Source organism: Camelina sativa, chromosome 7 (assembly GCF_030686135.1).
Source record: "Camelina sativa cultivar CO46 ecotype springtype chromosome 7, ASM3068613v1".
NCBI lineage: Eukaryota > Viridiplantae > Streptophyta > Magnoliopsida > Brassicales > Brassicaceae > Camelina > Camelina sativa.
The window spans coordinates 30,502,524-30,525,482 of record NC_141886.1 but is presented as its reverse complement, the minus strand read 5'-3'; the positions used below and the strand labels follow the sequence as shown (position 1 = coordinate 30,525,482).

The 22,959-nt window shown below is 34.9% G+C and overlaps 4 protein-coding genes and 2 pseudogenes across 5 annotated transcripts; 4 read left to right on the top strand and 2 right to left on the bottom strand.

Annotated features, from left to right (window-relative positions):
- The first annotated feature begins 103 nt into the window (after positions 1-103).
- On the top strand, positions 104-3,469 carry LOC147941872 (uncharacterized; annotated as a pseudogene).
- Positions 3,470-4,937: 1,468 nt separating this feature from the next.
- On the bottom strand, positions 4,938-6,376 carry LOC104705068 (uncharacterized; annotated as a pseudogene).
- Positions 6,377-7,891: 1,515 nt separating this feature from the next.
- Positions 7,892-11,335, top strand: LOC104703176 (uncharacterized). Of its 2 annotated transcripts, none has more exons than XM_087457385.1 (8): positions 7,892-8,255; positions 8,367-8,523; positions 8,695-8,780; positions 9,196-9,308; positions 9,562-9,627; positions 10,054-10,159; positions 10,235-10,300; positions 10,463-11,335. In XM_087457385.1, exons 6-8 carry the CDS (start codon positions 10,055-10,057, stop codon positions 11,183-11,185), a joined length of 894 nt encoding a protein of 297 aa, XP_087313511.1. In that variant the 5' UTR covers positions 7,892-8,255; positions 8,367-8,523; positions 8,695-8,780; positions 9,196-9,308; positions 9,562-9,627; position 10,054; the 3' UTR covers positions 11,186-11,335. The 2 variants fall into 2 exon arrangements, with proteins under 2 accessions (XP_087313511.1, XP_010417440.2); XM_010419138.3 differs by having other exon boundaries at positions 7,923-8,255; positions 10,050-10,159.
- Positions 11,336-13,793: 2,458 nt separating this feature from the next.
- LOC104703175 (suppressor of mec-8 and unc-52 protein homolog 2) lies at positions 13,794-17,976 on the top strand. The gene is made up of 11 exons (XM_087457384.1): positions 13,794-14,023; positions 14,114-14,254; positions 14,340-14,389; positions 14,484-14,595; positions 14,685-14,733; positions 14,833-14,922; positions 15,472-15,540; positions 15,940-16,063; positions 16,536-16,894; positions 17,054-17,437; positions 17,540-17,976. Exons 1-11 carry the CDS (start codon positions 13,977-13,979, stop codon positions 17,819-17,821), a joined length of 1,707 nt encoding a protein of 568 aa, XP_087313510.1. The 5' UTR covers positions 13,794-13,976; the 3' UTR covers positions 17,822-17,976.
- Positions 17,977-18,870: 894 nt separating this feature from the next.
- On the top strand, positions 18,871-20,138 carry LOC104703174 (E3 ubiquitin-protein ligase RSL1). Its single transcript, XM_019227972.2, has 3 exons — positions 18,871-19,287; positions 19,486-19,729; positions 19,808-20,138. The coding sequence occupies exons 1-3, from the start codon at positions 18,969-18,971 to the stop codon at positions 19,881-19,883; spliced, it is 639 nt and encodes a 212-aa protein (XP_019083517.1). The 5' UTR covers positions 18,871-18,968; the 3' UTR covers positions 19,884-20,138.
- A 3-nt stretch (positions 20,139-20,141) lies between these two features.
- Positions 20,142-22,688, bottom strand: LOC104703173 (putative pectinesterase/pectinesterase inhibitor 13). The gene is made up of 3 exons (XM_010419136.2): positions 21,476-22,688; positions 21,190-21,350; positions 20,142-21,046 (listed from the first exon to the last, which is right to left on the bottom strand). Exons 1-3 carry the CDS (start codon positions 22,441-22,443, stop codon positions 20,349-20,351), a joined length of 1,827 nt encoding a protein of 608 aa, XP_010417438.2. The 5' UTR covers positions 22,444-22,688; the 3' UTR covers positions 20,142-20,348.
- Positions 22,689-22,959: the final 271 nt, after the last annotated feature.

The following is a 22,959-nucleotide window of genomic DNA, read 5'->3' as shown; positions in this document are numbered from 1 at the left end:
GACAAATCTGAATTTTATGTTTTAAAAGACTGAATTTTACATTTCTTCTTCATGTTCTTGTTTTCTTGTTGTGTTAACGATTACTAGACAATTGTATCCTATGATGAGGTTTCAGTTTTATCTTTAGTAGTTGATTCATCATCATGTTTGCTTTCATGGTTCTTTGATTGTGATATGTTTGTTTTTTCACATTTCAGGTGCATTTCGAAGACTAGCTTCTACATGTGTGAAAAATCAGGATCGATCAATATGATTAATGAAGGTACTTTTATATATTTTTAAAATTAATTAAAACATGAATAGTTGTGATTCTTGTCATGAAAGTTATTTCTATCAACTCATTTCGTTGTGTTTGATATAATTTTTCTTAATCTATTGTTCAGGCGTTGGCAAGGAGTACCCTAAACGCCTTTTCAAATACGGTGATGAACCACAAGTGAAGCAGATAAACAATAGCTGCAGAATGTCTATCATGACAAGAATCAAGGATGCTTTGCCAACCGAGTATGAGAAAGTGAAGAGTGATCCTTTGTTTGCCAATGTGTTTGCCATCTACGAGAATGGGTTAGGATACTCTGCGCGTTTGATACACAACATTATGTCTCGGCAGTTGCTCACAGATAAAAAACATGAGCTTTGGTTTGTGTTTGGAAAGAAGCCAATGAGATTTTCGATGCAAGAATATTATGCAGTCACTAGACTCAAATGCAATGATGATTTCAGCTTTGATTTGAAATCTTGGAAAGAAGAAAGTTGGAAGAAAGACAAAGGTTTTTGGGCTAGATTATTGAAGAGAGATGGGGAGATTACCATTAAGAGGCTGATGGATGTGCACCTAGTAGAAGCTCCCAAGTGGGAACCTGAAGACAAGCTAAGATTTGTATATGTGTGCGTCATAGCTGGTTTGGTAATGGCTAAGGACGAGAAGAAAAAGATCCCTCTCTCATACATCAAGTTGGTGATGGATCTTGATAAGTTGAGAGCTTATCCTTGGGGTTTACATTCTTTTGACTATCTTATGACCTCGATCATGGACACAAGAAAGGAGTTGAAGAAGACCAACAGTTCTATCTTTAATGGTTTCTCCTTTGCACTTCAAGTATGGGTTATGGAAGCAATTCCAGTGATTGGAGAATTGTTGGGAGAAAAGATCAATAAGTAATTCACAAACGGTGCTAGATGTTCTAACTGGAAGGGAGCTGCAAAAGTGTCTTATCAAGACATTATCTTCATAGAGCAATCGTTTGGACCAAATGTTAGTAATTTCTTTTCTCTATTCTTCTTTAATTGTCATTGTCTGAATATGATTCTGTTTTTACTATTGCTTAACCAAAATTTTTGTTAATGTATTTTTGGTAGGATATCGTTTATCCATACATCTCGAGGTCAGGAAATTGTGACATATACGATGATATAGAGTTTTTTAGGCCTGATGAGATCAATGATGTGGGAGTCAAAAACGTTAACGATTTGGTCCGATCTGGTTACGATTTTAGAGACCATGAGTGGGGTCATGTTGAAACTAATGATGTTGAAGAAGAGAAGATAGAGGAGGTTGTAAATGAAGATGATCATGTTGAAAAGGAAAGTGATGGAGATAATCAATTTTCTGGGTTGGAGAGTAGCGAGAAGAAGCAAGATGTAAATGTGGGAGCATCAAGCACAAAGAAGAGGAAGACAAAGCACATTGATCATGGTGCAGAGACTCGAAAAATGCAACTCTTATGTCAGCGAGCCGCAACCACTCATGGTTTTGATGAAGAAATGAAGTCATTCATTAAAAGTATGTTTGAAGCTTCTTTCAAACCTTTTAAGGAAGAAATAGGCCAGCGATTGAAGTAGATGGAGGATGATGTATCAGAAGTGAAGGAGATATTATCACTCTAGCATCAACTTCGACACAAGCCACACCACCATCATTTAAACCAAAAGATGTGGTAAGTCAAAAAAAATATATATATGCTTTGGTGTTGTATATGTAATGGTGCCTTACTAACTTATTGATTCTTATTTTTGACACAGGGGAAATCACCATCCGTTCAACCAAAAAGTTTGGTAAGTAAAAAGTAACTTGGTAAAACTTGTTTTAGAAATCGGCTATGTATTTTTTTTTGAAAACATTCGGCTATGTAATTTTTTTTGAAAATATTCGGCTAATTGTAAACTTATGTATTATAATTGTCCTGGTGAACGTATGTATTGTATTGTAAACATTAAACTTTGTTTGGATGTCTTTTTTTGTAAACATTAAACTTTGTTTGATCTTTCCATTGACAATTTTGTTTTCGATGATTTGTTCACCAAATCGGGTGCCATAGACCTTAATATTGACAGTCAAGATTTATTGAGCACTCGAGATTTCTTAGAGAAAAGTGTAGGACATCTTTCACAAAAACCATGTGTACCCGAAGTTGATCCTACAATAGATGCGGGAAAGTATGACGACGATGCTGATTTGGTTTTCGTATCCGATGTTAGATGGAATGCTTTGGAAGCATGGCAAAGGAATCTTGGGTACGTCTTCTAATTTTTATTCTAAATTAGACATATATTTACAATTGTCCAGATTTTAAATTTTTAACCTTACAAATTACTATTTGTTTCACAATCACGAGAAACTTCAGTTGGGTCCATCGGTAATTAATTTAGAATTACTTGATCATGTCATTTCTCACAACAAGTGGTTGCACAATCAAGTAAGTATAAACTTGATTTTTCTCAATACTTAAATTGTTCATTATTTTACCATGTTCAAATTTAAACTTAACTTTTATTTGTTTTGAAGGAAATTGATGCGATGATGTATTTATTCCGGGAGAAAACATCTTTAGGGCGAATGAAGTCAGACCGTGTGGGTTTCATGAATTGCATGTTCAGTGAGACAATCAAAGTGGAATACACCAAGTACTTGAAAACAAAGCGACAACACAAATGGGATAGTAGACTTCTCAATTATGCTAATGGTGAGTTTCTTTCTCACGGAAAGACAGGTAAACAATGGGGTACAGATGTTGACAGGATATACGCTCCGATTTTCGTCAACGGTAACCACTGGATTTCTGTTCGCGTTAACTTCATCTTAAGAACTGTTGAAGTCTTCGACTGTGCTAGACACAAGAATAGATGGTATGTCGAGTGTTTCGCAAACTGCATCCCAAGGATTTTGAAAGAAATTAATGCAAAGGTGAATGGAAAACCATCTCTTTTGACACAATATGAAATCATAGAAATGAAAGTATTGTCCGAGTTGAATAGGTCAAAGAGCGATTGCGGGGTCTATGCATTGAAATACATCGAGTTTCATATGAAATCTCTAAGTTTGGATTTGATGACCGATGAGAACATCAAACAAGCGCGTTTGAAGATTGCTGTCGATCTGTGGGAAGTTGCAAATGATCCACTATTACTTGAGCGTATGAAGAATTATGTCCCTCCAAAGTTGGAGTCTCATAGAGTCGAAATTGACTGATTTTTCATCTTTTTAGTATGTCTTTAGTTTGACATATTGTATGACTTTGGTTTCATTTTTAACTAAATATATGGTATGACTTTTGTTTCATTTTTAAGTTAATATATGGTATGACTTTTAATTTGGTTTAATATCAAACCGATTTTTTAATTTGGTTTTAAGAGCTAATACCAAATTAATAACTTAACCGATTCTGTATCTTGCACCAAACCCGATCCTTTACAGTGACACACATAAATCCCCAAATTTAAGAAACCTAAAGTCGACCTAGTTCTAGTTCGATTGTGAGAAGAAGATGAGCAATTTATCGACAAATTCGAATGGATCAACTAGTTCCCGTGCAAGAGGAAGAGTGGTTGGGGTCCCAAGGAGATGTTGATGCGGGGAAGGAATTGTAGCACTTATATCGAAGTCTGATCCCAATCCTTACCGGAGATATTATCGTTGTGGATTTGCTGCATCAAACAAGGTAAATTGGTATTATTACACGTTTGAATTTGTTTTTATTTTTGAATATAATAGATGGGCTTCTTGTAGCTTAGGAACGATGATCACACCTTCAAATGGGTTGATGAGGCTTTGGTCAACGAGATGGATACACTTACTGCAAAGAATGTTGAATTTGAGAAGCATCTGAAAGATTCGAGTTTGAGAAAATAGTTTACGAGAAGATGGAAAAAGAGATATTTGAGAAGATAGAGGATGCTTTGTCTGAAGCAAAAACCAGCAATAAGAAGATGATGGTGATCTTGGTGATATTGTGCATGATCATGATTGGATGCAGCAAATTACTAGGTTGATCATGTTGTTTTTTTTTTATTGGATTTTTCATCATATTTTTCCCTTTGGACAACCTTCAGCGTTTTACATGAGTTTCAGTGTTGTTGTTAACTAGGTTTGATAGTCTTAAGTAAGAAACCAGAAAAGGTGAAATATTGAAATTTCTTGATGGTGTTATCTTTGAAACAAACAAACAACAAAAATGGTCTTAAACAGTTCAGAAATTCATTGATGGTGAAGTCTGGAGAAGTCTGGTGAAGTCTGTAGACAAGTCTGGTGAAGTCTGGTGAAATTTATGCACTTGTCTATTGAAGTCTGGACAAGTCTGGTGAAGTCTGCAGACAAGTCTGGTGAAGTTTGGTGAAATTTATGCACTTGTCTATTGAAGTCTGGACAAGTCTGGTGAAGTCTGGTGAAATTTATGCACTTGTTTATTGAAGTATGAACAAGTCTGATGAAGTCTGTTTTGACTACAATCCTTACTGGATATGCAATATTTTCATCATATTTTTTCCTTTGATCAACCTTCACCATTTTACATGAGTTTCAGTGTTGTTGTTAACTTGGTTTGATAAAAAACCAGAAAAGGTGAAATATTGAAATGTTGTAACCAGACTTGACAACTCAAGAGTAAACCATAGACTGTGAATGTTTTAAAAACCTAACAAATAATAAAACATAACCATAACTATATTGGGACATCACATGTCGATCTATTGTGTTCTTCTTTACCACAACGGCTACACTTGTGTCTCTTTGCGGATTGTGATTGTTGAGACGCTCTTATCTTGTCTTCAACTTTTCATGCCTTCGTTTTCTTCGTCTACCAGGGTGTCTTCTTGTTTCAGGTGGTAAAACTTTTGCAGCCTCAACATGGTCAGGAAGACCCCATTCGTTCTCTGGAATACCTATTGGATTAACAGTCTCCTCATAGTACTCTCTCCAACTGGTAGTGCTATACATATCATCAGCATATTCATATAGATCATTGCCTATATCAAAAGCTCCTTTGATGGCGTGTCTGCAAGGGATTTTACCCATTTGGAACTTCCCACATGAACATGTCCTTCTTTCCAAGTCAACAACAAAGTCCAGCCCATTCGCTTTAACGTGTAATATGTTTCTTCCAATATGATAACTTTTAAAGAATTTACCTTTCACTATTCTTCTTGAAATCTTATTCTCCACCTTGACAGTTAAAGGATCTTTCTGCTTTACACTTAATTCTCTTCGCTCAAAAAACCAGCGTGTTAACATCTCTCTGATGCTATCTAATAAAGAGATGACTGGATACTCTCTAGGTGATCTCAAAGCTGAATTGATCGATTCTGCAGCATTGTTTGTGTTCAAGTCATATCTGTAACCAGGGAAATGGCATCGAGCCCATTTTTTAACCTGAGCATCTTCTAGGTACTCTCCAATCGCAGGACTGATGTTGCAAATTTCTCCAAAATGTTTTTCAAACTCAGCAACTCTATAAGCTTTAGATGCTCTTGAAACCAAATCAGCCACACTCCTTCCCTTGTGATATGTAATTACATTACCAATCAAGTGGTGGATGCAAATACCATGACTAGACAATGGATAGATTTTTTTAAGTGATTTGCTAATTGACAAATGCCTATATGATATGAAGGATAAATTTTTATCATCTCCAATAACAACCTTAAGTTGCTCAAAAAACCACTCCCATGAAGAATCATTCTTAGAATCAGCAATTCCAAATGCTATTGGATACAAATTATAGTTACCATCTACAACTGTAGCAACTAGCAAAACTCCTTTGTATTTGTTCTTCAGAAATATTCCATCAACCACAATAACTTTCCTCATTCCCTTATAAAATCCTCTTATTGACTGACCAAAAGAAATAAATAGATATTTGAATCTACTGTTGCAATCAACTTCATAATTTGTAAACGTACCCGGATTCGCTTCTTGTATCATGTACAAATATTTTGGTATTTTACCATAACTCTTCTCAGGAATTCCTCTAACTTCATTCACTGCATACTCGCGAGACTCCCATGCCTGAGAGTAAGTTAAATCACAACCATATTCTGTACGAATAATATTATTGATATCATTCGGTTTAGGCCCTTTCAATACACCCTCATAATTCTGCATAATGAGATGTCCAATTGTTTTAGTTGATGGTGTCCTACAAAATTTCTTCTTCTTTGAAGGAGCACAAGTATGGAGACCCACAAACTTGTTGATCTTGAAATACGTAGACCCATTTAAACACTCAGCACGAAGACTCCTTTTGCAAATATCCTCTATGCAGCGTATACACCAGAATTTTGTATCAGATTTTGTAACCCTGAAGTCACAGTTGTACCTCATCGCATACAATTCCATTGTTGCTTGTAACACTTCTTTGTTTTTGAAATATTGACCCTTCCTTACGCTCACACCTTTGAACGACGTTCCAACACCATAACCGGCGTTCTCGTCAGATGTTTTTTTCCCTAAAACATCATTCCGTTTGGCATCATTAGTACCCACAAATAAAGCTAGGTTTTCATTCGGTCTACCATCGTCATCTTCATCACTTGAAACCCCTGGTTCTTTATTCAAATCCAGTTTGAATTTGCTCCCAACATCCTCAACACCACCTTTGAATGTCACACACAAATTTACTGTTTTCTTCTTTTTATAGTATGAAAGAAAATTTGTGACCTGACTATTATTCATTATAACGACAGGAGGACAATCAGCAGTGAGATCTGTGAGTAAAAAAATTAGCTCCATATCAACCATACTAGGCTCTATTCCATAGGCTTCTGAAACCATAATCTTCAATTCTTCATTTGTTGTACTCGATTCCAAAGTTAGTAATCTTCCACGATTTTCTTCATCAATAATAAATCTCCACTCATGATTGTCAAACAATCTCCACACACCACTCTTAACATAGATGTACATTGCCATGGCTCGAAAATGGTGAAAAGAAATGGGAGAAAACGGTTTTACACACCATAAGGTAGTGCACTAAACGATTAGGGTTGTTTTAATAATTTCTAAAATCGTTAGACAACTATTTCTAAATTTCGTAGAACACAATCTTAACAAATAAATACGATCTTAGCTAATTATTAGATAAATAATGAGTTTCCTATTCTAAATATTCACTTTTTATATTTAGCAATCACTAAAAGTTTCAGAGTATACAATCTACTTTTTGGTAGTAGATATCAACTAATTTTCTTAGAGATAGAGTAAAAAGAATAACACATATTCTAACGATTTTAGAGCATAGAGTAAACCGTAGAAAGATTATACTAAAACGTTTAGAACATAGAGTAAACCGTAGAATACAAATTCTGAATTTTATAGAATTCAGAATTTCGGGCCCCTAAACTATTTAGAGCAGAAACTATTCCTGAATTTAGTATAACATGTACAAAATGTTAGAACACATCATCTTAAATTTTCAGGACAGCAGAAAATGTTTTTAAAATTTTTTATATCAAATTTTATCTATAAAAAAAACAACTTATATATTTTTTTTGTAAAAAATAATATTACCTTTATCATTATATGTCTACTTATTTTTCTATGTTCCACATTTCTAAACTTGTTAAATATGAATTTTTCAGTTTCTATGAGTATTTTAGGTAAAAATGACCATTACAAAAAGAGAAAAGGTGTAGATGGACAATTTTTTTTTAGCGATTCTCTTTTTCCAATTTTCCCAAAATTCTATATACCATTGGAATATGATTGTTTTTTTTTCTTTTGGTTTTTTCCAGACTTTTCCAGTCGCACCGGTAAGGCGGTAACCCATTTTGTGCTGTGAAAGACTTGTCTTCTCTCTCTAGTCTCTCCCGATCTGTTAAACAATTTCCTTCAGTTTCACTAAAGCGGTCTCATTAGGGTTTTACTTCTCCCGAGCAAAAGCACTAAAGATGTGCGGTAGGACTCGCTGTACTTTAAGACCAGACGATGTCCCCAGAGCTTCTCACCGCCACGGCGTTCCAACCCGATTCCTTCACCTCGACCGGTTCTTTTTCTCTTCTCTCAATTTCAAAGTTCCACTTTTTAACCCTCTGCACTGTCTAAAAATCGTTACTTTTTTTTTTTTTTTTTTTTTTTTCTGTTGTTGTCAAATCAGTTATCGTCCATCTTACAATGTTGCCCCTGGATCCTATATGCCTGTTCTACGGAGAGACAATGAAGTAGTTGGTGATGGAGTTGTTGTTCATTGTATGAAGTGGGGATTAGTCCCTGCTTTCACTAAGAAAACTGATAAACCTGACTTTTTCAAAATGGTAAAACTTTACTATTTCTTCTGATTTTGTAACTTCTTTGGTGGATTTTGTTTTGAGTTGGAAAGGTTATAATTTGATTTGTGAAAGAAGTTTATTATTACATCTGTTTGCTGACTTGAGGGCATTATATTTTATAGAGTGAAGATGTTTTTGTTTATATGAATTTTGTAGTTTAATGCTCGGTCTGAATCGGTAGCTGAGAAAGCGTCTTTTCGTCGATTGCTTCCCAAGAATAGGTGTCTTGTTGCAGTTGATGGGTATGTATCTCTTCTCTCCTCTTTCTTGAGCATTCTAATTTCTGTTCTGTCTTAATTTTTTTTCTTTAATTCTGACCAGCAATGTTAATCTTTCCACTCATTTCATGGTTAATAATCTCAAGGCTAATGATTTGTTAGTGAGTTCTGTTTCTGTGAACATTCTTAGAAAGCTCTTTTGTATGTAGGATCAGATTGTTTGTATCCATGTTATCTACTGTTATTTTGCTAACTGCTTTACTATCAATTATCAATGTATAGTGTTGGGCCAGTAAGTGTGGGATCAACACCTCATACAATCTTTCAACTAGGTTCTGATGTTTGTATATTTAGATAGTTTTTTTCTTCTTTATAATACATGTTTGTATTTATGGCATAAAAGTCTTTAAAAGAACTTACAGTCAGATTCCTTTTGAAGGTTCTATGAGTGGAAAAAGGAAGGGTCAAAAAAGCAACCCTACTACATCCATTTCGAGGATGGGAGGCCTCTCGTATTTGCTGCTCTTTTTGATTCTTGGCAGAACTCAGGAGGTGAACCGTTGATCATTTTTTTTTATTATAAACTCTGCTGATATTCTTTTTGAAGCTGATCTTAAAACATTTCTTAGACTTCCAATTTTGAGGTATGTGTATTGGAAAAGTGAAGCAGAACTTGAAAGACCTGCTCGAATTTTTTTTTTTAAATTGATGAATTTGATCTTCTTTGGTTTAGGTCCTTCTTGGTAGCTAGAATATCTCGCCTGTTTTAATTTTTAGTAACATTTACTTCTTTTTTTTCTTGCAGGTGAGACACTTTACACCTTCACGATTTTGACAACTAGTTCCTCTTCAGCCCTCCATTGGCTCCATGGTTAGTAATGAATACACTGACTATCTTGGGTGGCTTTCTTCTTCAATGAGATGTATTTCCTTCTTTTTCTTGTGCAAACTGAGATGTATTTCCTTATTCATAGATTAACAGAGATATGAACTTCCAAGTATCATACTAGTATTGAATTGTTTCTGTTTTCTTGTTACGTCTAATTTGATAAGCTTCTCTAAAAAAGATACATTTGTAATTACGAGTCTGCTGCATGAGAATCTTGAACTGCTGCTAAAGGGACTGGTATCAAAATAAAATAAATATCAAGGGAAGGCTGTTTATGCAATGTATTGTTTCTGTTTTCTTATTCAAAGCTGACATTATAAGATGCTGTTGGTGAAAGTTTTACTAATTTACGGCAGTCCTGAATTTTGCGCTAACAAGTGAGGTTTGTTTATTTTCCACATAAGACAGAATGCCAGTAATTCTTGGTGACAAGGATTCTGTGGACACATGGTTAGATGATCCATCGACGACGAAACTGCAGCCATTACTTTCACCATATGAAAAATCGGATTTGGTAAGCTAACTTTGTTTCTGGCTTCTATGTTGTAATGATCTTTCCTTTTTCACATACTTTAGATTGAACTTTCAGGTATGGTATCCAGTAACCGCTGCAATTGGTAAACCAACGTTTGATGGACCAGAGTGTATTCAACAGGTACGGTTAACCAGATTCCTTTCGTTAGTGTACATCTAAAAAGGTCGCATTAAACATATTAGCAGGATCATGTCTTTGAATACACTCTGGTCCATCAAGCTATGTATTTGTCCAATCTGTACGCTTATCGTCATTTAAAAATAAGGATTGTGCCACCTGCAGATACCGCTTAAGGCTTCACAAAATAGCTTGATCTCGAAGTTTTTCTCAACAAAGCAGCCCAAAACAGACAAAGAAACCAAGTCGACAGATATCACAGCTGATTTGAAAGAGGAACCTACGGTTGACAGCATTAAGAAAATGGAAGAACTAGACGAGGATATATCGAATGAAGCCAGTAATCTTGGTTTTCAAAAGATTGTGAAAGTAGAACCATTTGTTGAAGATAAATCAGCGGTTGTAAAGGATGAAGTTGAGGAGGGTACGAATGGAGAAGTGAAATCCATGAACACTGGTCTTACTAAAGAAACAGGTGAGAGCAATGCCAGCTTACCGGCTGGATCCTGCAACCTTGATTTCCCAATAATCTCTAAAGAGGAACCCGAGACCCAAGACCATCATCGGTATACTACACTTGAGGAATTGATTCAGCCGCATGAGGCTGTTGAAGATAAACCAGGAAACGAAAACCAGAAGACAGATTTAACTTACCAGACCTCGAAGGAAGGTGGCTTAGAGATTAGCGAGAAGTCTTCAGGAAAGACTGCGACAAAGCGAGACTACGAGGTATTCTCAGCTCAAGAAAAGCCACTGAAACATTGTGAGAGGTTGGAAGATGTTAAAAGCAGTGGGAGATGTGGAAGGAAGCAAGGAAAGGGAAAGTCTAACATCAAGAAATCTAAAGAGACGCAGTCTACACTACACTTCTTTTTCGATGAGAAATAGTTGGTCTCTAGGACACATCCATCTATGAGAATTAATGTGGGGCTAGTTTGGTTGTAGATAACGTTAGATATGTATCGTCGTTTTGGGGAATGTTGCTTGTATATATGTTGTATTTGATCTTTGATCTAAGTAACAGTAATAGGTTCATCATCGGTAATAGGTTCTTGTTAGTTTTGGGCGCTAATATATTTAATTTAGCAAAAAAAAAAAAAAAAACAGTAATAGGTTCTTGTTAGTTGTTTGCATGTGTTTTCAAAATTTACACAAGGTTCCAATTTTCTACTGCCGGGACTTGGCTTCGACGCTAAGCCGACTCTAGAAGGAGAAAAGCACAACAAAACAAATCCGAACTACACTGACATTTATTATCTAAACAACATTGAAAGATCCGATGATCCAGATCAGAAAACTATGAACTAGTCGGGCAAAGAAAAGTTTACCTCTCGTGAAGAGAAGAAAGAAAAACTTGTCGGATTTCAAATATAAAGTCAAACTAGATTAAGACCCGAGATTATGCATATAATACATATATTAATATATTATATAATACATATATTATACATATACTACAGCCCCAGCTAAGCACGAATTGATTTTTTTTTTTTTTTTTTGTCAACATGGGTTGAAATTCATTTTATTTATATTGTAATTTTTATATAAATATATAATTTATGTGATTGTTTTTAAAAGTTTTTTTGATAAAACAATATGCAATAAAATCATAAACTAAATATGATGGTTTGAAAAAAGACATCTATTTTGTAAGTTTTATATTATTAATAATTTTAGATAAGTACCCATACTATAACACTGGTCAAATTTTATTTTATACAAATTTTGTATATTTTATATTTTAAAATAAAAATTTAATATGTTGTATTAGGTTATATATGTGAAGTTATTTCAACAATGTATATTCTACATCATGACTTGAATGTCATTATAAGACATAATTTTGTAAATTTGGTTTATAAAAGCGAGTTATTATATTATGAGTAATTTAATATATTGTTATACTTTTTGTTTTAATATACATAGTTTCTTGAAATTCTTTCATATTATAGTGACATATTATTGACATGGCTATAACAAATCAATTTAAAGTGTTTATAGTTTCTAACTTTTATATCAATTTTCAATATATTAAAAAATTCAAAAAAAATTATTTAAAGTTTATTATATTATATAAAATTATAAAATTCAACAAAAAATATGAAATTGAATTTAAATATTCAAATTTTGACCTGTTACTAAGTAATTTTTTAATTCAATAAATATTATTTTTAAAGAATAATATTACTAAAGCTTGAATATGTTATAGATTGAACAATGTATATTTGTTTAAAAAAATTTAACTTATGGTATATCCGGAAATAAAACTATTTTTTAATTATAATAAATAATATGATAATTTATTTGTTTCACAAAATAGAATTATATATAAAAATGAGAGGTGAAGTATAATGATAATTAACAAATTAATATGTTAAGTTATATGTCAAAAGATTTTATTTGATGAATAATTTAATAAAAGAAATTAATATGTTGAGTTAGATGATATGATTATTTAGAATATTCTCCTTAAAATTTTCGGTATAACCTATTTTGTAACCAATTAATATATCATTAATGTATAACATATTTGTAATCAACTTATTAAAATTATATAGTCTACAAAACAACGTTGTATACTTCAGTTTTATTATAAAGGGGATGTTTACAATAATAACACATTTTCCCAATTTGAATGTTAGAATAATTTAAAAATGCTGAGTATGACTATGAATACCATTATAAATAAATAATTTTAATGCGGTAAACATACATATTACTAAAAAATAATATCACTGGGTTTTAGAAAATTAAAATAAATATGAACAAAACAATTATAAGGTCGAACATTACATATTAGCTTTGTAGTTAAACCCGTGGATTACCAAAAATCTAAAAAGTTTGGATGTCTTGGGTTCAACGTGTTAGATTACATGGTATTTTTATGATTTGGGATACGTGATTACGTGAACCATGAACCCTCTAATTATATTTCATTTCATTTGATATTTTTGGGTTGTCTAAGGTTAGACTAATCCATCTTCATATTGTATCAAAAATTAGGTAATGTCAAAATAGGCAATCCAATAGCAATCAATCTGTGTTTATGATTCCTATGGGCGGGTTTAATCTATTCATTTATTTCATGTGTTGAGATTTATATACCAATACACAAAACTGTTTAACTTGGCTAAATGAGTTACTTATATACATATATATATATATAATTAAAGTAAATAATATAAAATTCGAAACATACCACATAATAATAAATTTGATGAAAGTTTTAAATAACAATTTTATAAAATAAAATTTAATTTTTAAAATTGGTAATTCACGTGGATTAGAGTTTTGATTAGAAATTTTAAACAAGAACCTATATAAAATTAAACTTTCTTTAAAAAAAAATGGTAAGAGACTACTCACTAGTGTAAGGAAATTATTATTATCATTATTATTTTTGTTGATTAAATTAATATATTTTTTAACAGTTTTTACAAAATATATTGAAAACCTTTTTAATGTCTTTGTGTGGGTTAAAAAGTTGCTTAAAATTATCGTTAACCTTATTGGTAGTTTTTACTTTTTAATCGTCCCTGACCTCGACCAACAACGGCCTGATATCGAAGAACACTCTTAAATCCCTAAAAGAAAAAAAAAAAAAAAGAAAAAAAAAAACAGAGATTGAGAACAAAATCGAATTCCTCTGTTTCAGGATATCAAGTGATATAGCAATCTAATGACTTCCTCAAAATCTCATTACAAGGAGAAGATTGCTCGTCGGAGGTCAGTAATCTCGGCTGTTTTTTATTTTTTTTCAATCTAGGGTTTTGAACATGAGAGAAGATGTTAAATTTGTGACCTTTTTGTTCCAAGGGAGGAGAAATCAGAGGAAATCGATAACCCAAAGTACAGAGACCGTGCTAAAGAACGAAGAGAGAATCAAAATCCTGATTATGATCCTTCGGAGCTTGGTTCTTTCCATGCCGTTGCTCCTCCCGGAGCCGTCGATCTCCGGTAACTCTCAGTTTTTTTTTTCTTTTCTTTTTCTTCTGATTACTCTGTTATAATCGTATTTCTCTAATTTTCTGCTTTTGTGTAGTGCTGCTGATGCACTAAAGCTATCTATTGAGAACAGCAAGTATCTTGGAGGTTAGTGTTAGGTTTACAAGTCTGTTCAGAGATGGTTTTGTGATTTTGATTTGTTTTCTTGAGGTGCTTATGTTTGTGTGTTTGATATGGGTAGGTGATGTTGAGCATACCCATTTGGTTAAGGGATTGGATTATGCTCTGTTGAACAAAGTACGAAGCGAAATCGTCAAGAAACCTGATGGTGAAGATGATGATGGCAAGACTAGGTGGGTTTTTTTTTGTTATACTTTTGTTTATTGACTCATTTGGCTTGTTTGATTCAAGTGCACATTTTTTTTTTTTTTGTCTTTGACAGTGCGCCTAAAGAAGTTCAACGTGTTACTTTTCGTACCGCAGCTGCAAAGGTATGCAATTTTGTTTCGAATTTATGCAGATGTGGGGAAAGTTTGTGGATGTTGATAACGCTTGATGTTTGTTTCTCATGTCTTTTGATCTTTTTTCAGTCAGTTTACCAGTGGATTGTTAAGCCTCAAACTATCATCAAGTCTAATGAGATGTTCCTTCCTGGTAGAATGACATTTGTCTATGATATGGTACTGCTTTTTTACTTATTTATTTACAGGCAGATTCGATATTATTACATTTTTTTGTTTGTCGTACATGTGTGTTCTGCATGACAATTCTTCTTCGAATATTTGCTGGTTTAAAATCTTCTCTTTTGGTTTAAATACATGGGCCTCAGGAAAAAATTGAACAAGGTAGCTTAAGCTGCTTTGCATTACTCTGTTAATGATATGATATAATCATGATATGGTCTATTTGTTAGGAATCTTAGCAGAAGTGGTTTATATTTTATTTTTTTTAATTTGACTACTATCGTCTTTGGTTTTCTTGAAAAAGCATATTCTTTTTTGCAAATAGAGACACCATACTAGAAAAACGTCAGTTGAATTATCGTAATTTGGTAGTTTTATGAATGAAGCTTCCTTTGAGATATTTAGTCTCAGTTATGCTAGCTAATCTTACAGTATGATTTTAGTCTGCCCTCTGAAGGCCTCCCTGGTGATATCGAACAGCCACTATCTGATGTCAAATATCAATGTTATTCCCTTTTAATTCTTTCTATATATGTTGCTTTTCAGGAGGGTGGCTATACTCATGACATACCAACCACGTTATATAGGAGTAAAGCTGACTGCCCCGTGCCCGAGGTATGTAAGATCCTTGTTGTAATAGTCATCTTGATCCTGGAAATTTCTTAGGACAGTAGGCAGTGATAGATATGAAATGATCGTTGTAATTCAAATGACATAAGCATGCTGGTCACCGCAACCTCTTCTCTGACAGGGTTGATGTAATTAATACAGTTAATATTTTGATTATATGTCGTAGGATTTGGTAGAAGCATACATTTTTCTTCAGTAATCACAGGCATATTTTAAGATTAGATTCATCTTTTTTTTTCCTACTAATCTGGAACCAAAATTGGCATTGGTAAACATGTTTGTGTACTGAACATATTTTAAAGTTTTACTTTAAATCACTGCTGCAATAAATGCGAGAATTGTTTCATTAACAAGCATTATTGCTCTCTCTTATCTCTCCTACAGGAACTGGTCACAGTCAATGTTGATGGTTCTGTACTAGATCGAATTGCTAAAATCATGTCATACCTTCGCCTTGGATCATCAGGGAAAGTTCTCAAGAAGAAGAAGAAAGAAAAAGAAAGTAAAGGTATTTTGCATAATGTAAGAGCATACTTTTGGTGTATTTTCTAGCTGTACTTGCATTGTGACAATGATTTTAAGTATTAGCAGTTCCTCCTATTCACGTACACTGGTTAAATAATTTTCATGAAATTTTTGTTTATTTGTCAATTGTCTACGTTTTACGATTTGGAGCCAAGAATGTAAAGAGTATCTCTAGTCTTCAACAAACGTACTAGTAGTATACTAGTATCTAATGATGTCTTTTTATGTTCACTTAGTGGTTTTAATTTGCCGCAGTCTCTGGGTATATGTAGCCTCGGTTTTGTATCCTCTTTTTTTTTATTATGCCTATGTGGTGCCAGTACATGTTGTAGGTCGTGTTTCGCATCAGCACACATTTGGATTTAATCTAAGAAATTGGCTGCTTTCTGATTCTTTAGCAATATCATTTGCTATTTCTGTTCCATCTTAAGTTCACTGCAATTTTTCAAATGCAGGAAAGACTTCAACTATTGCTAATTATGATGAAGACAATAATCAATCTAAGATTGAGAATGGATCTTCTGTGAACATAAGTGAAAGGGAAGATTTACCTCCTCCTCCGCCATTACCGCCTGTGATCAACCATCTGGATTTGAGTAAGAAACAAGAAGAACCCCCTGTTGCAAGGACAGACGATGATGACATATTTGTTGGTGAAGGCATCGACTACACGGTTCCTGGTAAAGATGTGATGCAGAGTCCTATTTCTGAGGACATGGAAGAATCTCCCAGGGATAAGGAGAGAGTACCTTATTTCACTGAGCCTGCTTATGGTCCGGTGCAGCCATCTGCTGGTCAAGAATGGCAAGACATGGTCAGTTTACCGTAACAAACCCTTGGTTGGATTTATTCATGAATCTTGATTCCCGACTGCATATTTTGCATCGTAGTTTGCAGTTATTATCTGTCCATTTTTCTCATATTCAGGTTTCTTTCTTTTCCTGTCTTCCTTTGTTGTGTTTTTTTGTTCCAGAGCGTATATGGTCCAATGCAAACTCAGGGACTGGCTGCCGGGTATCCTGAAGAGTGGCAGGATTACCAATATGCAGAGCAAATTGGGTATCAAGAGCAGTACCTTCCGCCTGGAATGGAGGGTTACGATGTCCAACCAGAAACAGATATTTTACAAGATCCCCAACTCATGTCTCAGGAAGAGAAAGATAGGGGTTTGGGATCAGTGTTCAAGCGTGATGACCAAAGGCTTCAACAGTTGAGGGAGAGTGACGCACGGGAGAAAGATCCAACTTTTGTATCGGAGAATTATTCAGAGTGTTACCCAGGTTACCAAGAGTACAACCATGAGGTTGTCGGGAGCGATGAAGAAGCTGATTTGTCTAAAATGGACATGGGTGGAAAGGTATGCCCCTAGCTCAGTTACATTTTTTTTCTTCTTATTTTTTAAAACGTGGAAAGACCAAACTTACATTACAATTTCGGGGTGTTGATGAACACAAAACAGGCAAAGGGGGGTTTACATCGATGGGACTTTGAGACAGAAGAGGAATGGGAAAAATATAATGAGCAGAAGGAAGCGATGCCAAAAGCAGCGTTCCAATTTGGGGTAAAGATGCAAGATGGTCGTAAGACGAGGAAGCAGAACCGTGACCGTGACCAGAAGCTCAATAACGAACTTCACAAGATTAATAAGATACTTACGAGAAAGAAGATGGAGAAAGAGGGTGGGGATGTTGCTTCTTTGGATGCCGTCGATGTACAGACTCCCAAGAGATCCAAGCATTGATTCTGCCTTATCGCTTTGGCTTTCTTCTATTCTAGTCTTTCTCTCGGAATCTATTTTGTATCTCCAAGTCTATTTATTAGTTTAAAAGAATTTTACATCCAACTGTTTACTTCCCAACTCGTTTTACTAGATCAAATGAACTGTAGTTTCTAAAAGGAAATATGCAAAATAATCTTCAAAATGACAACTAAAGTCATCTTTATGTTATGATGTTGCTTCTTTGGATTCGTATTATATGGTCAATCACTATATTGAGGTTCTAGATGATTTGATCTCCAACCCTTCTCATGGCCGAAACTCATATCTCGTATTTTTTAGATAAATATGCTTTATAATTTACATGCACTAAATTCTAGGGTTTCCTCAATAAATATTAAGTAAATAGAATTCATTATCATATGAAAATAATAAACTATACCCACTACTAATATTATTTTTAAATTTACAACTTATTTAACAAAAATTATACTACAAAATTTAAAATATAACACTTAGGACAATATAAACCAGAATAAAATGTATAAAAATTTGTCTTGTAGTAAATTGGGGGTTCAATCCTAGTAGTTTTTACATTACATATACAATTCATATATATAGTTTAAAAAAACAATCACACAGAGAATAATATTTTTTACAAAAACTTTTCATAGTGTAACATGAATTTAAATCAATTTCTACAAAGATATTAAAATTAAAATCTATATACAAAAGTTACACATTTATTTATGTAGAAGTAGAAGAAGTTACAGAAGAAAGGAAAAAAAATTAGAAAAAAAAAGAGAGAATAGGGGAGTGGAGAAAAATCTAAAGAAAATATATACTCTGTTTTAAAATATATGATGTTATAACTAAAACACATAGATTAAGAAGTCTTTACTTTTAACAAGTTCAACCAATTATAAACAAAACTGCATAATATAAAATTAATCTAAAAGTTGCATAGAAACTTGAAAACATAATATATTATGAAACAAAAAAACTTATCTATAACATCTTATATTTTGAAACGGAAGGAGTATATTTTAGCCTTACAAATTAAAAAGGTTTATTAGAAAAATGAGACGCTTCAGAAACCAACTCAACAACGCAAGCAAGGGAAACATAAAACCCTAATCTTATCTTCCAATGACGACAAGACAGTCCATCAATGGCGACGGAGACAACAACTCCATCTTCTCTACACCTCTCTCCGCTCGTGGTTCAACCAAACGTAACGCCATCTCCAATCGAATCAGAGTTCTCAAACTACATAGATCTTGACAAATACAACGACGAAGATGAAGATCTCAAGATCCTCTGTTTCACACCAATCTCTTTAGAAAACGGACAGTCTTCGTCTTCCTCGTCCACTCGACGCACCTTCGACTGCGAGATATGTGTTGAACGCAAACCAAAGATTGAGTCTTTTCGAATCAATGGATGCTCTCACTCGTACTGTAACGATTGTGTCTCGAAATATATAGCTGGTAAGTTACAATTCAACATCCTCTAAATCAAATGCCCTGTTTCTGGTTGCTCCGGGCAGCTCGAGCCCGATCAATGCTGTCAAATCCTACCAAAAGATGTCTTTGATCGGTGGGGCGACGCTCTCTGCGAAGCTGTGATAATGCCTTACAAGAGATTCTACTGTCCCTATAAGGATTGTTCTGCTTTGGTCTTCTTAGATGAGAGTGGAGAGAAGATAAATGAATCGGAGTGCCCTCACTGCCATAGAATGATGTGTGTTGAGTGCGGGACTAAGTGGCATCCGGGGATAGCATGTGAGGAGTTTCAGAAGTTAGCCGAGAACGAAAGAGGTAGAGATGATATATTGTTGAAGAAGATGGCTGAGGATCAGAATTGGAGAAGATGTCCTTCTTGCAAATTCTACATTGAATTGATTGAAGGTTGCTCTACCATGATGTGCAGGTATCTTCTTTGTTCTTGTTTGCAATACAAAATCTTAAAACAAAACAAAACACTTATCTTTCAACACTTTTTTTGCAGATGTGGGTTGGAATTTTGCTACGAGTGTGGAACTCCAGCCGATGACCACTCTCATTATTGTGAAAATTTCCATTGATATTATTAGCATTGTGTGTCTAATTCTATCATTTGAACCAAGTTTTGTTCTTATGAATACATCTTTAATGATGTATGACACAACAAAACTCTCATGGTGAAAGATGTAACCCAATTCTCCCCTTGGAAAAACGCATATATCCTTTAAGATTTCATGCATTTATCAACATGTATAGGTTCTTTGGGTTGGGTGTATTTGGGTTCTTTCATCGCATTTGGGATCAATAGAGCAAGAGGAAAAGCATTTGGATCCTAAGTATTACTTATAATAATATGCTTCCTTCCAAAAATATTTTGAGCACAAATCGATGTAAGTTTGATAAACACATTCTCTTAGCACACTATGTTCTAGTACCACATTTTCCAAGTAAATTTTCATGGATAAAGTTTTAATTCCTCTCAGCGTTGCTTTTAATATAAAACAAGTCACCAGTACATGACCTTCTCTGGAAGCAACAAGTTGTCATCAAGCGTCATAAAAACCCAACTTAACGGGAGAACCTGAGGCATTGATCCAATCTCCTTGTAAGAAGGGTCCAACAGTATAGTTCAAAGCTTCCTCCTTGTTTATGACCTTAAATCCAGGCCACTTAACCCTTGAAGTTGTATCTCCACTTGGTCCTTTGTTCTTGTACTCCGCGTAGTAGAGCGTGTCTATCGCGAAATCCGTCTCTTGCCATCTCAACCATCCAACCGGGTCAATCACATCCTCGATTGTAGATTCCATTACGATCGTTCGAGAGTAGTTCTTCCACGGTCGCCCGAGATAACTCTTGTACTCTGCCTTTACGGGCTTAAGGTCTTCGTTTGCAGCGATTTTGCAGTTGTGGACCACGAAACCAGTTGTCTGAAATTTGTCAACACGTCCTTGAGCGGTCACTGTGTTCTTTTGTCCTGGTAAGCCTTTTCTGATGAAGATGTTACAGTTCTGGAAGATGGCGGCCGCATCCCCGAATATGAAGTCAACTGTTCCGACAATCACACAGCTTCTGTAGTACTGACGGTGCGTGTAAGCGTACAATGTGTCTTGGTAGCCTTCAAATCGGCAGTTGAGGAAAATTGATCTATCGGATTGGACACGTATTGCGACTGCTTGATGTCCCTCTGGCCCAGCCGTGTTTCGGAACCCCATTGATTGTGCCATGAACCCTTCTCCCTGTGCAACTATTAAGGAAACCAAACATTTTGAAAATAAGTTTTGGTTTTTTTTTTTAAACACTGACACTTAAAAAATTTAACGTTATGTTTGGTGATTAGTAGTCAAGATTTATAGTAGTGTAACATTAAGTTATATGTAGGGGTTTTACCAAACGTCGCAGTGAGAAAAGTGCGGATTTTTTTTGCGTGGCTTTTGTTTCCGGTCACAATTGTCTTCTGTGATCCATCTCCGACCATAGTAAGGTTCGCCTTCTTCTTATCAACAATCACAAATTCGTCATAAACGCCTTGTTTGATATAGATGATGTACCTATACGATTTACAATTCAACGAAAACTTAACTTAGTTTCAAAACCAAAACCTAAACCTAAACCTAAATTAAAGGTAAATAATTTGACGTAATGATCACGTTATGAAATGCTTTGGTATACGTACCTTCCCTCATATTTCTCAGGCATTGCGCTCAGAGCATCATTAATGGTCGTGAAATTTCCACTGCCATCTTTAGCTACAGTAGCGTTAGGCTTCAAAGCCTTCACATCAACAGCCCTTAACATTCTTCTATCTTCGTTGCTTACCCAAGACGGGATTTCATCAAGAAGATGCCGTGTTGCGAGCTTCATAACCGGAGAGAGATTTGCGTCAATGGACTTGATCATCGCGAGGGAGTTACTGGTCAGAATCTGAGAAGAGTTGACGCTCTTCTTCACTTCAGATTTTAGGCTACCTTCTTCAAACCCGTCAAGGCATGTCTCCTGATAAGAAATGACCGCGCTTAGCCAACTGTCCAAGTCAGGAACTACCTTTGCGAAGCTGTTGACTTCTGTGATGTTGATTTTTTCCAGTGATGCGGCAGTTTCCTCCTTTGCTTCTTCCACAAGTAACTTACATTGTGCAATCGCATCTTTATCGTCCTGGTTCTCAGTCTTGAGGCTCAGGACCTTCTCTAAAACTAGGTCAAGATCTTCATTGACAGCTTCAATGGCAGACTTCAAGAAAGTTGTCGGATTGGCTAAAGCAAAACCCTTCTCTGTTCTGTTTTTGAGCGTTTGCTCGCAGGTTTGCTTGTAAATCGTAGAACTGCAAAGAGTTTCGATGATCTTATCACCCTGGCCGGGTTTCACAGATTGCTCTGCAGAAACAGGAGCTTTTTGGGTTGGGCTTGGTGGGCTCTGGCTCTTCTTTTCGCCATCCTTGACGTTGTTGCCGCTACCGCTTTTGTTGTGGTTCTTTGCTTGTTGTTCATTTCTTTTCTCGTAAGCAACAAAAGCAAAAGTTCCTCCAACAATTGCAGCAACAGCCACAATCAAAGAGACCATTCCAACAATGATCCTCTTCCTGATTTTACGTTTCCTATTGGCGTTTACGCGTTCTTGGATCTTGTCGAAATCCTGAAACGCCATATCGGAATGACTATTATTTTTTTATTTTTTGTGAAATTGTTGTATGGGGAGAGAAAGAAATGAATCTCCTCCTCTGCCTTAGAAGGCGGCCAAGGCAGGGAGGTTAAAAGGAAAGATCAATCCTTTTTTACGTTTTATTTTTGGCTCTTTCTCGCCTTCTCTCCCCTCTCTTCAATCCTTGGTTTCAGTTTTATTTGTTACTGTCTTGTTTGCAATTTCTACAAATGAACAAATTTGCTCTGGACAGGAGAGTTTCGTGGGCTGATGTCAATTTTTTTCCTTTATCAAAATTGACGGATCTTTCACGCTTTCTAAATTTGGCATTCATTTTTTCGATTCATATATATTGTTGGACTAGAGTTGTTGGTCAAAATACATAACGAAGTCAATTGATTTAGAAGCTTAACTTGAAATTTTTGTTTCGGTTCTTTCCGAACCTTATAAGGACATAAAATCAATTAACTTAATTGGGAAAAGAGGTTACAACAATGATGTTAGGTAGATGTATGCAAACAA

Coding starts and splice junctions, on each gene's coding strand:
- LOC104703176 (XM_010419138.3), top strand. CDS start 8,161: ATGTGCGGTAGGACTCGCTGTACTTTAAGACCAGACGATGTCCCCAGA. Junction 8,256..8,366: donor CGATTCCTTCACCTCGACCG/GTTCTTTTTCTC, acceptor TTGTCAAATCAG/TTATCGTCCATCTTACAATG. Junction 8,781..9,195: donor TGTCTTGTTGCAGTTGATGG/GTATGTATCTCT, acceptor TTCCTTTTGAAG/GTTCTATGAGTGGAAAAAGG.
- LOC104703175 (XM_087457384.1), top strand. CDS start 13,977: ATGACTTCCTCAAAATCTCATTACAAGGAGAAGATTGCTCGTCGGAG. Junction 14,024..14,113: donor GAGAAGATTGCTCGTCGGAG/GTCAGTAATCTC, acceptor TTTTGTTCCAAG/GGAGGAGAAATCAGAGGAAA. Junction 14,734..14,832: donor TTCGTACCGCAGCTGCAAAG/GTATGCAATTTT, acceptor ATCTTTTTTCAG/TCAGTTTACCAGTGGATTGT.
- LOC104703174 (XM_019227972.2), top strand. CDS start 18,969: ATGGCGACGGAGACAACAACTCCATCTTCTCTACACCTCTCTCCGCTC. Junction 19,288..19,485: donor TGTCTCGAAATATATAGCTG/GTAAGTTACAAT, acceptor TGGTCTTCTTAG/ATGAGAGTGGAGAGAAGATA. Junction 19,730..19,807: donor TGCTCTACCATGATGTGCAG/GTATCTTCTTTG, acceptor CTTTTTTTGCAG/ATGTGGGTTGGAATTTTGCT.
- LOC104703173 (XM_010419136.2), bottom strand. CDS start 22,443: ATGGCGTTTCAGGATTTCGACAAGATCCAAGAACGCGTAAACGCCAAT. Junction 21,351..21,475: donor CCTGAGAAATATGAGGGAAG/GTACGTATACCA, acceptor TAAATCGTATAG/GTACATCATCTATATCAAAC. Junction 21,047..21,189: donor TTTTCTCACTGCGACGTTTG/GTAAAACCCCTA, acceptor TTTCCTTAATAG/TTGCACAGGGAGAAGGGTTC.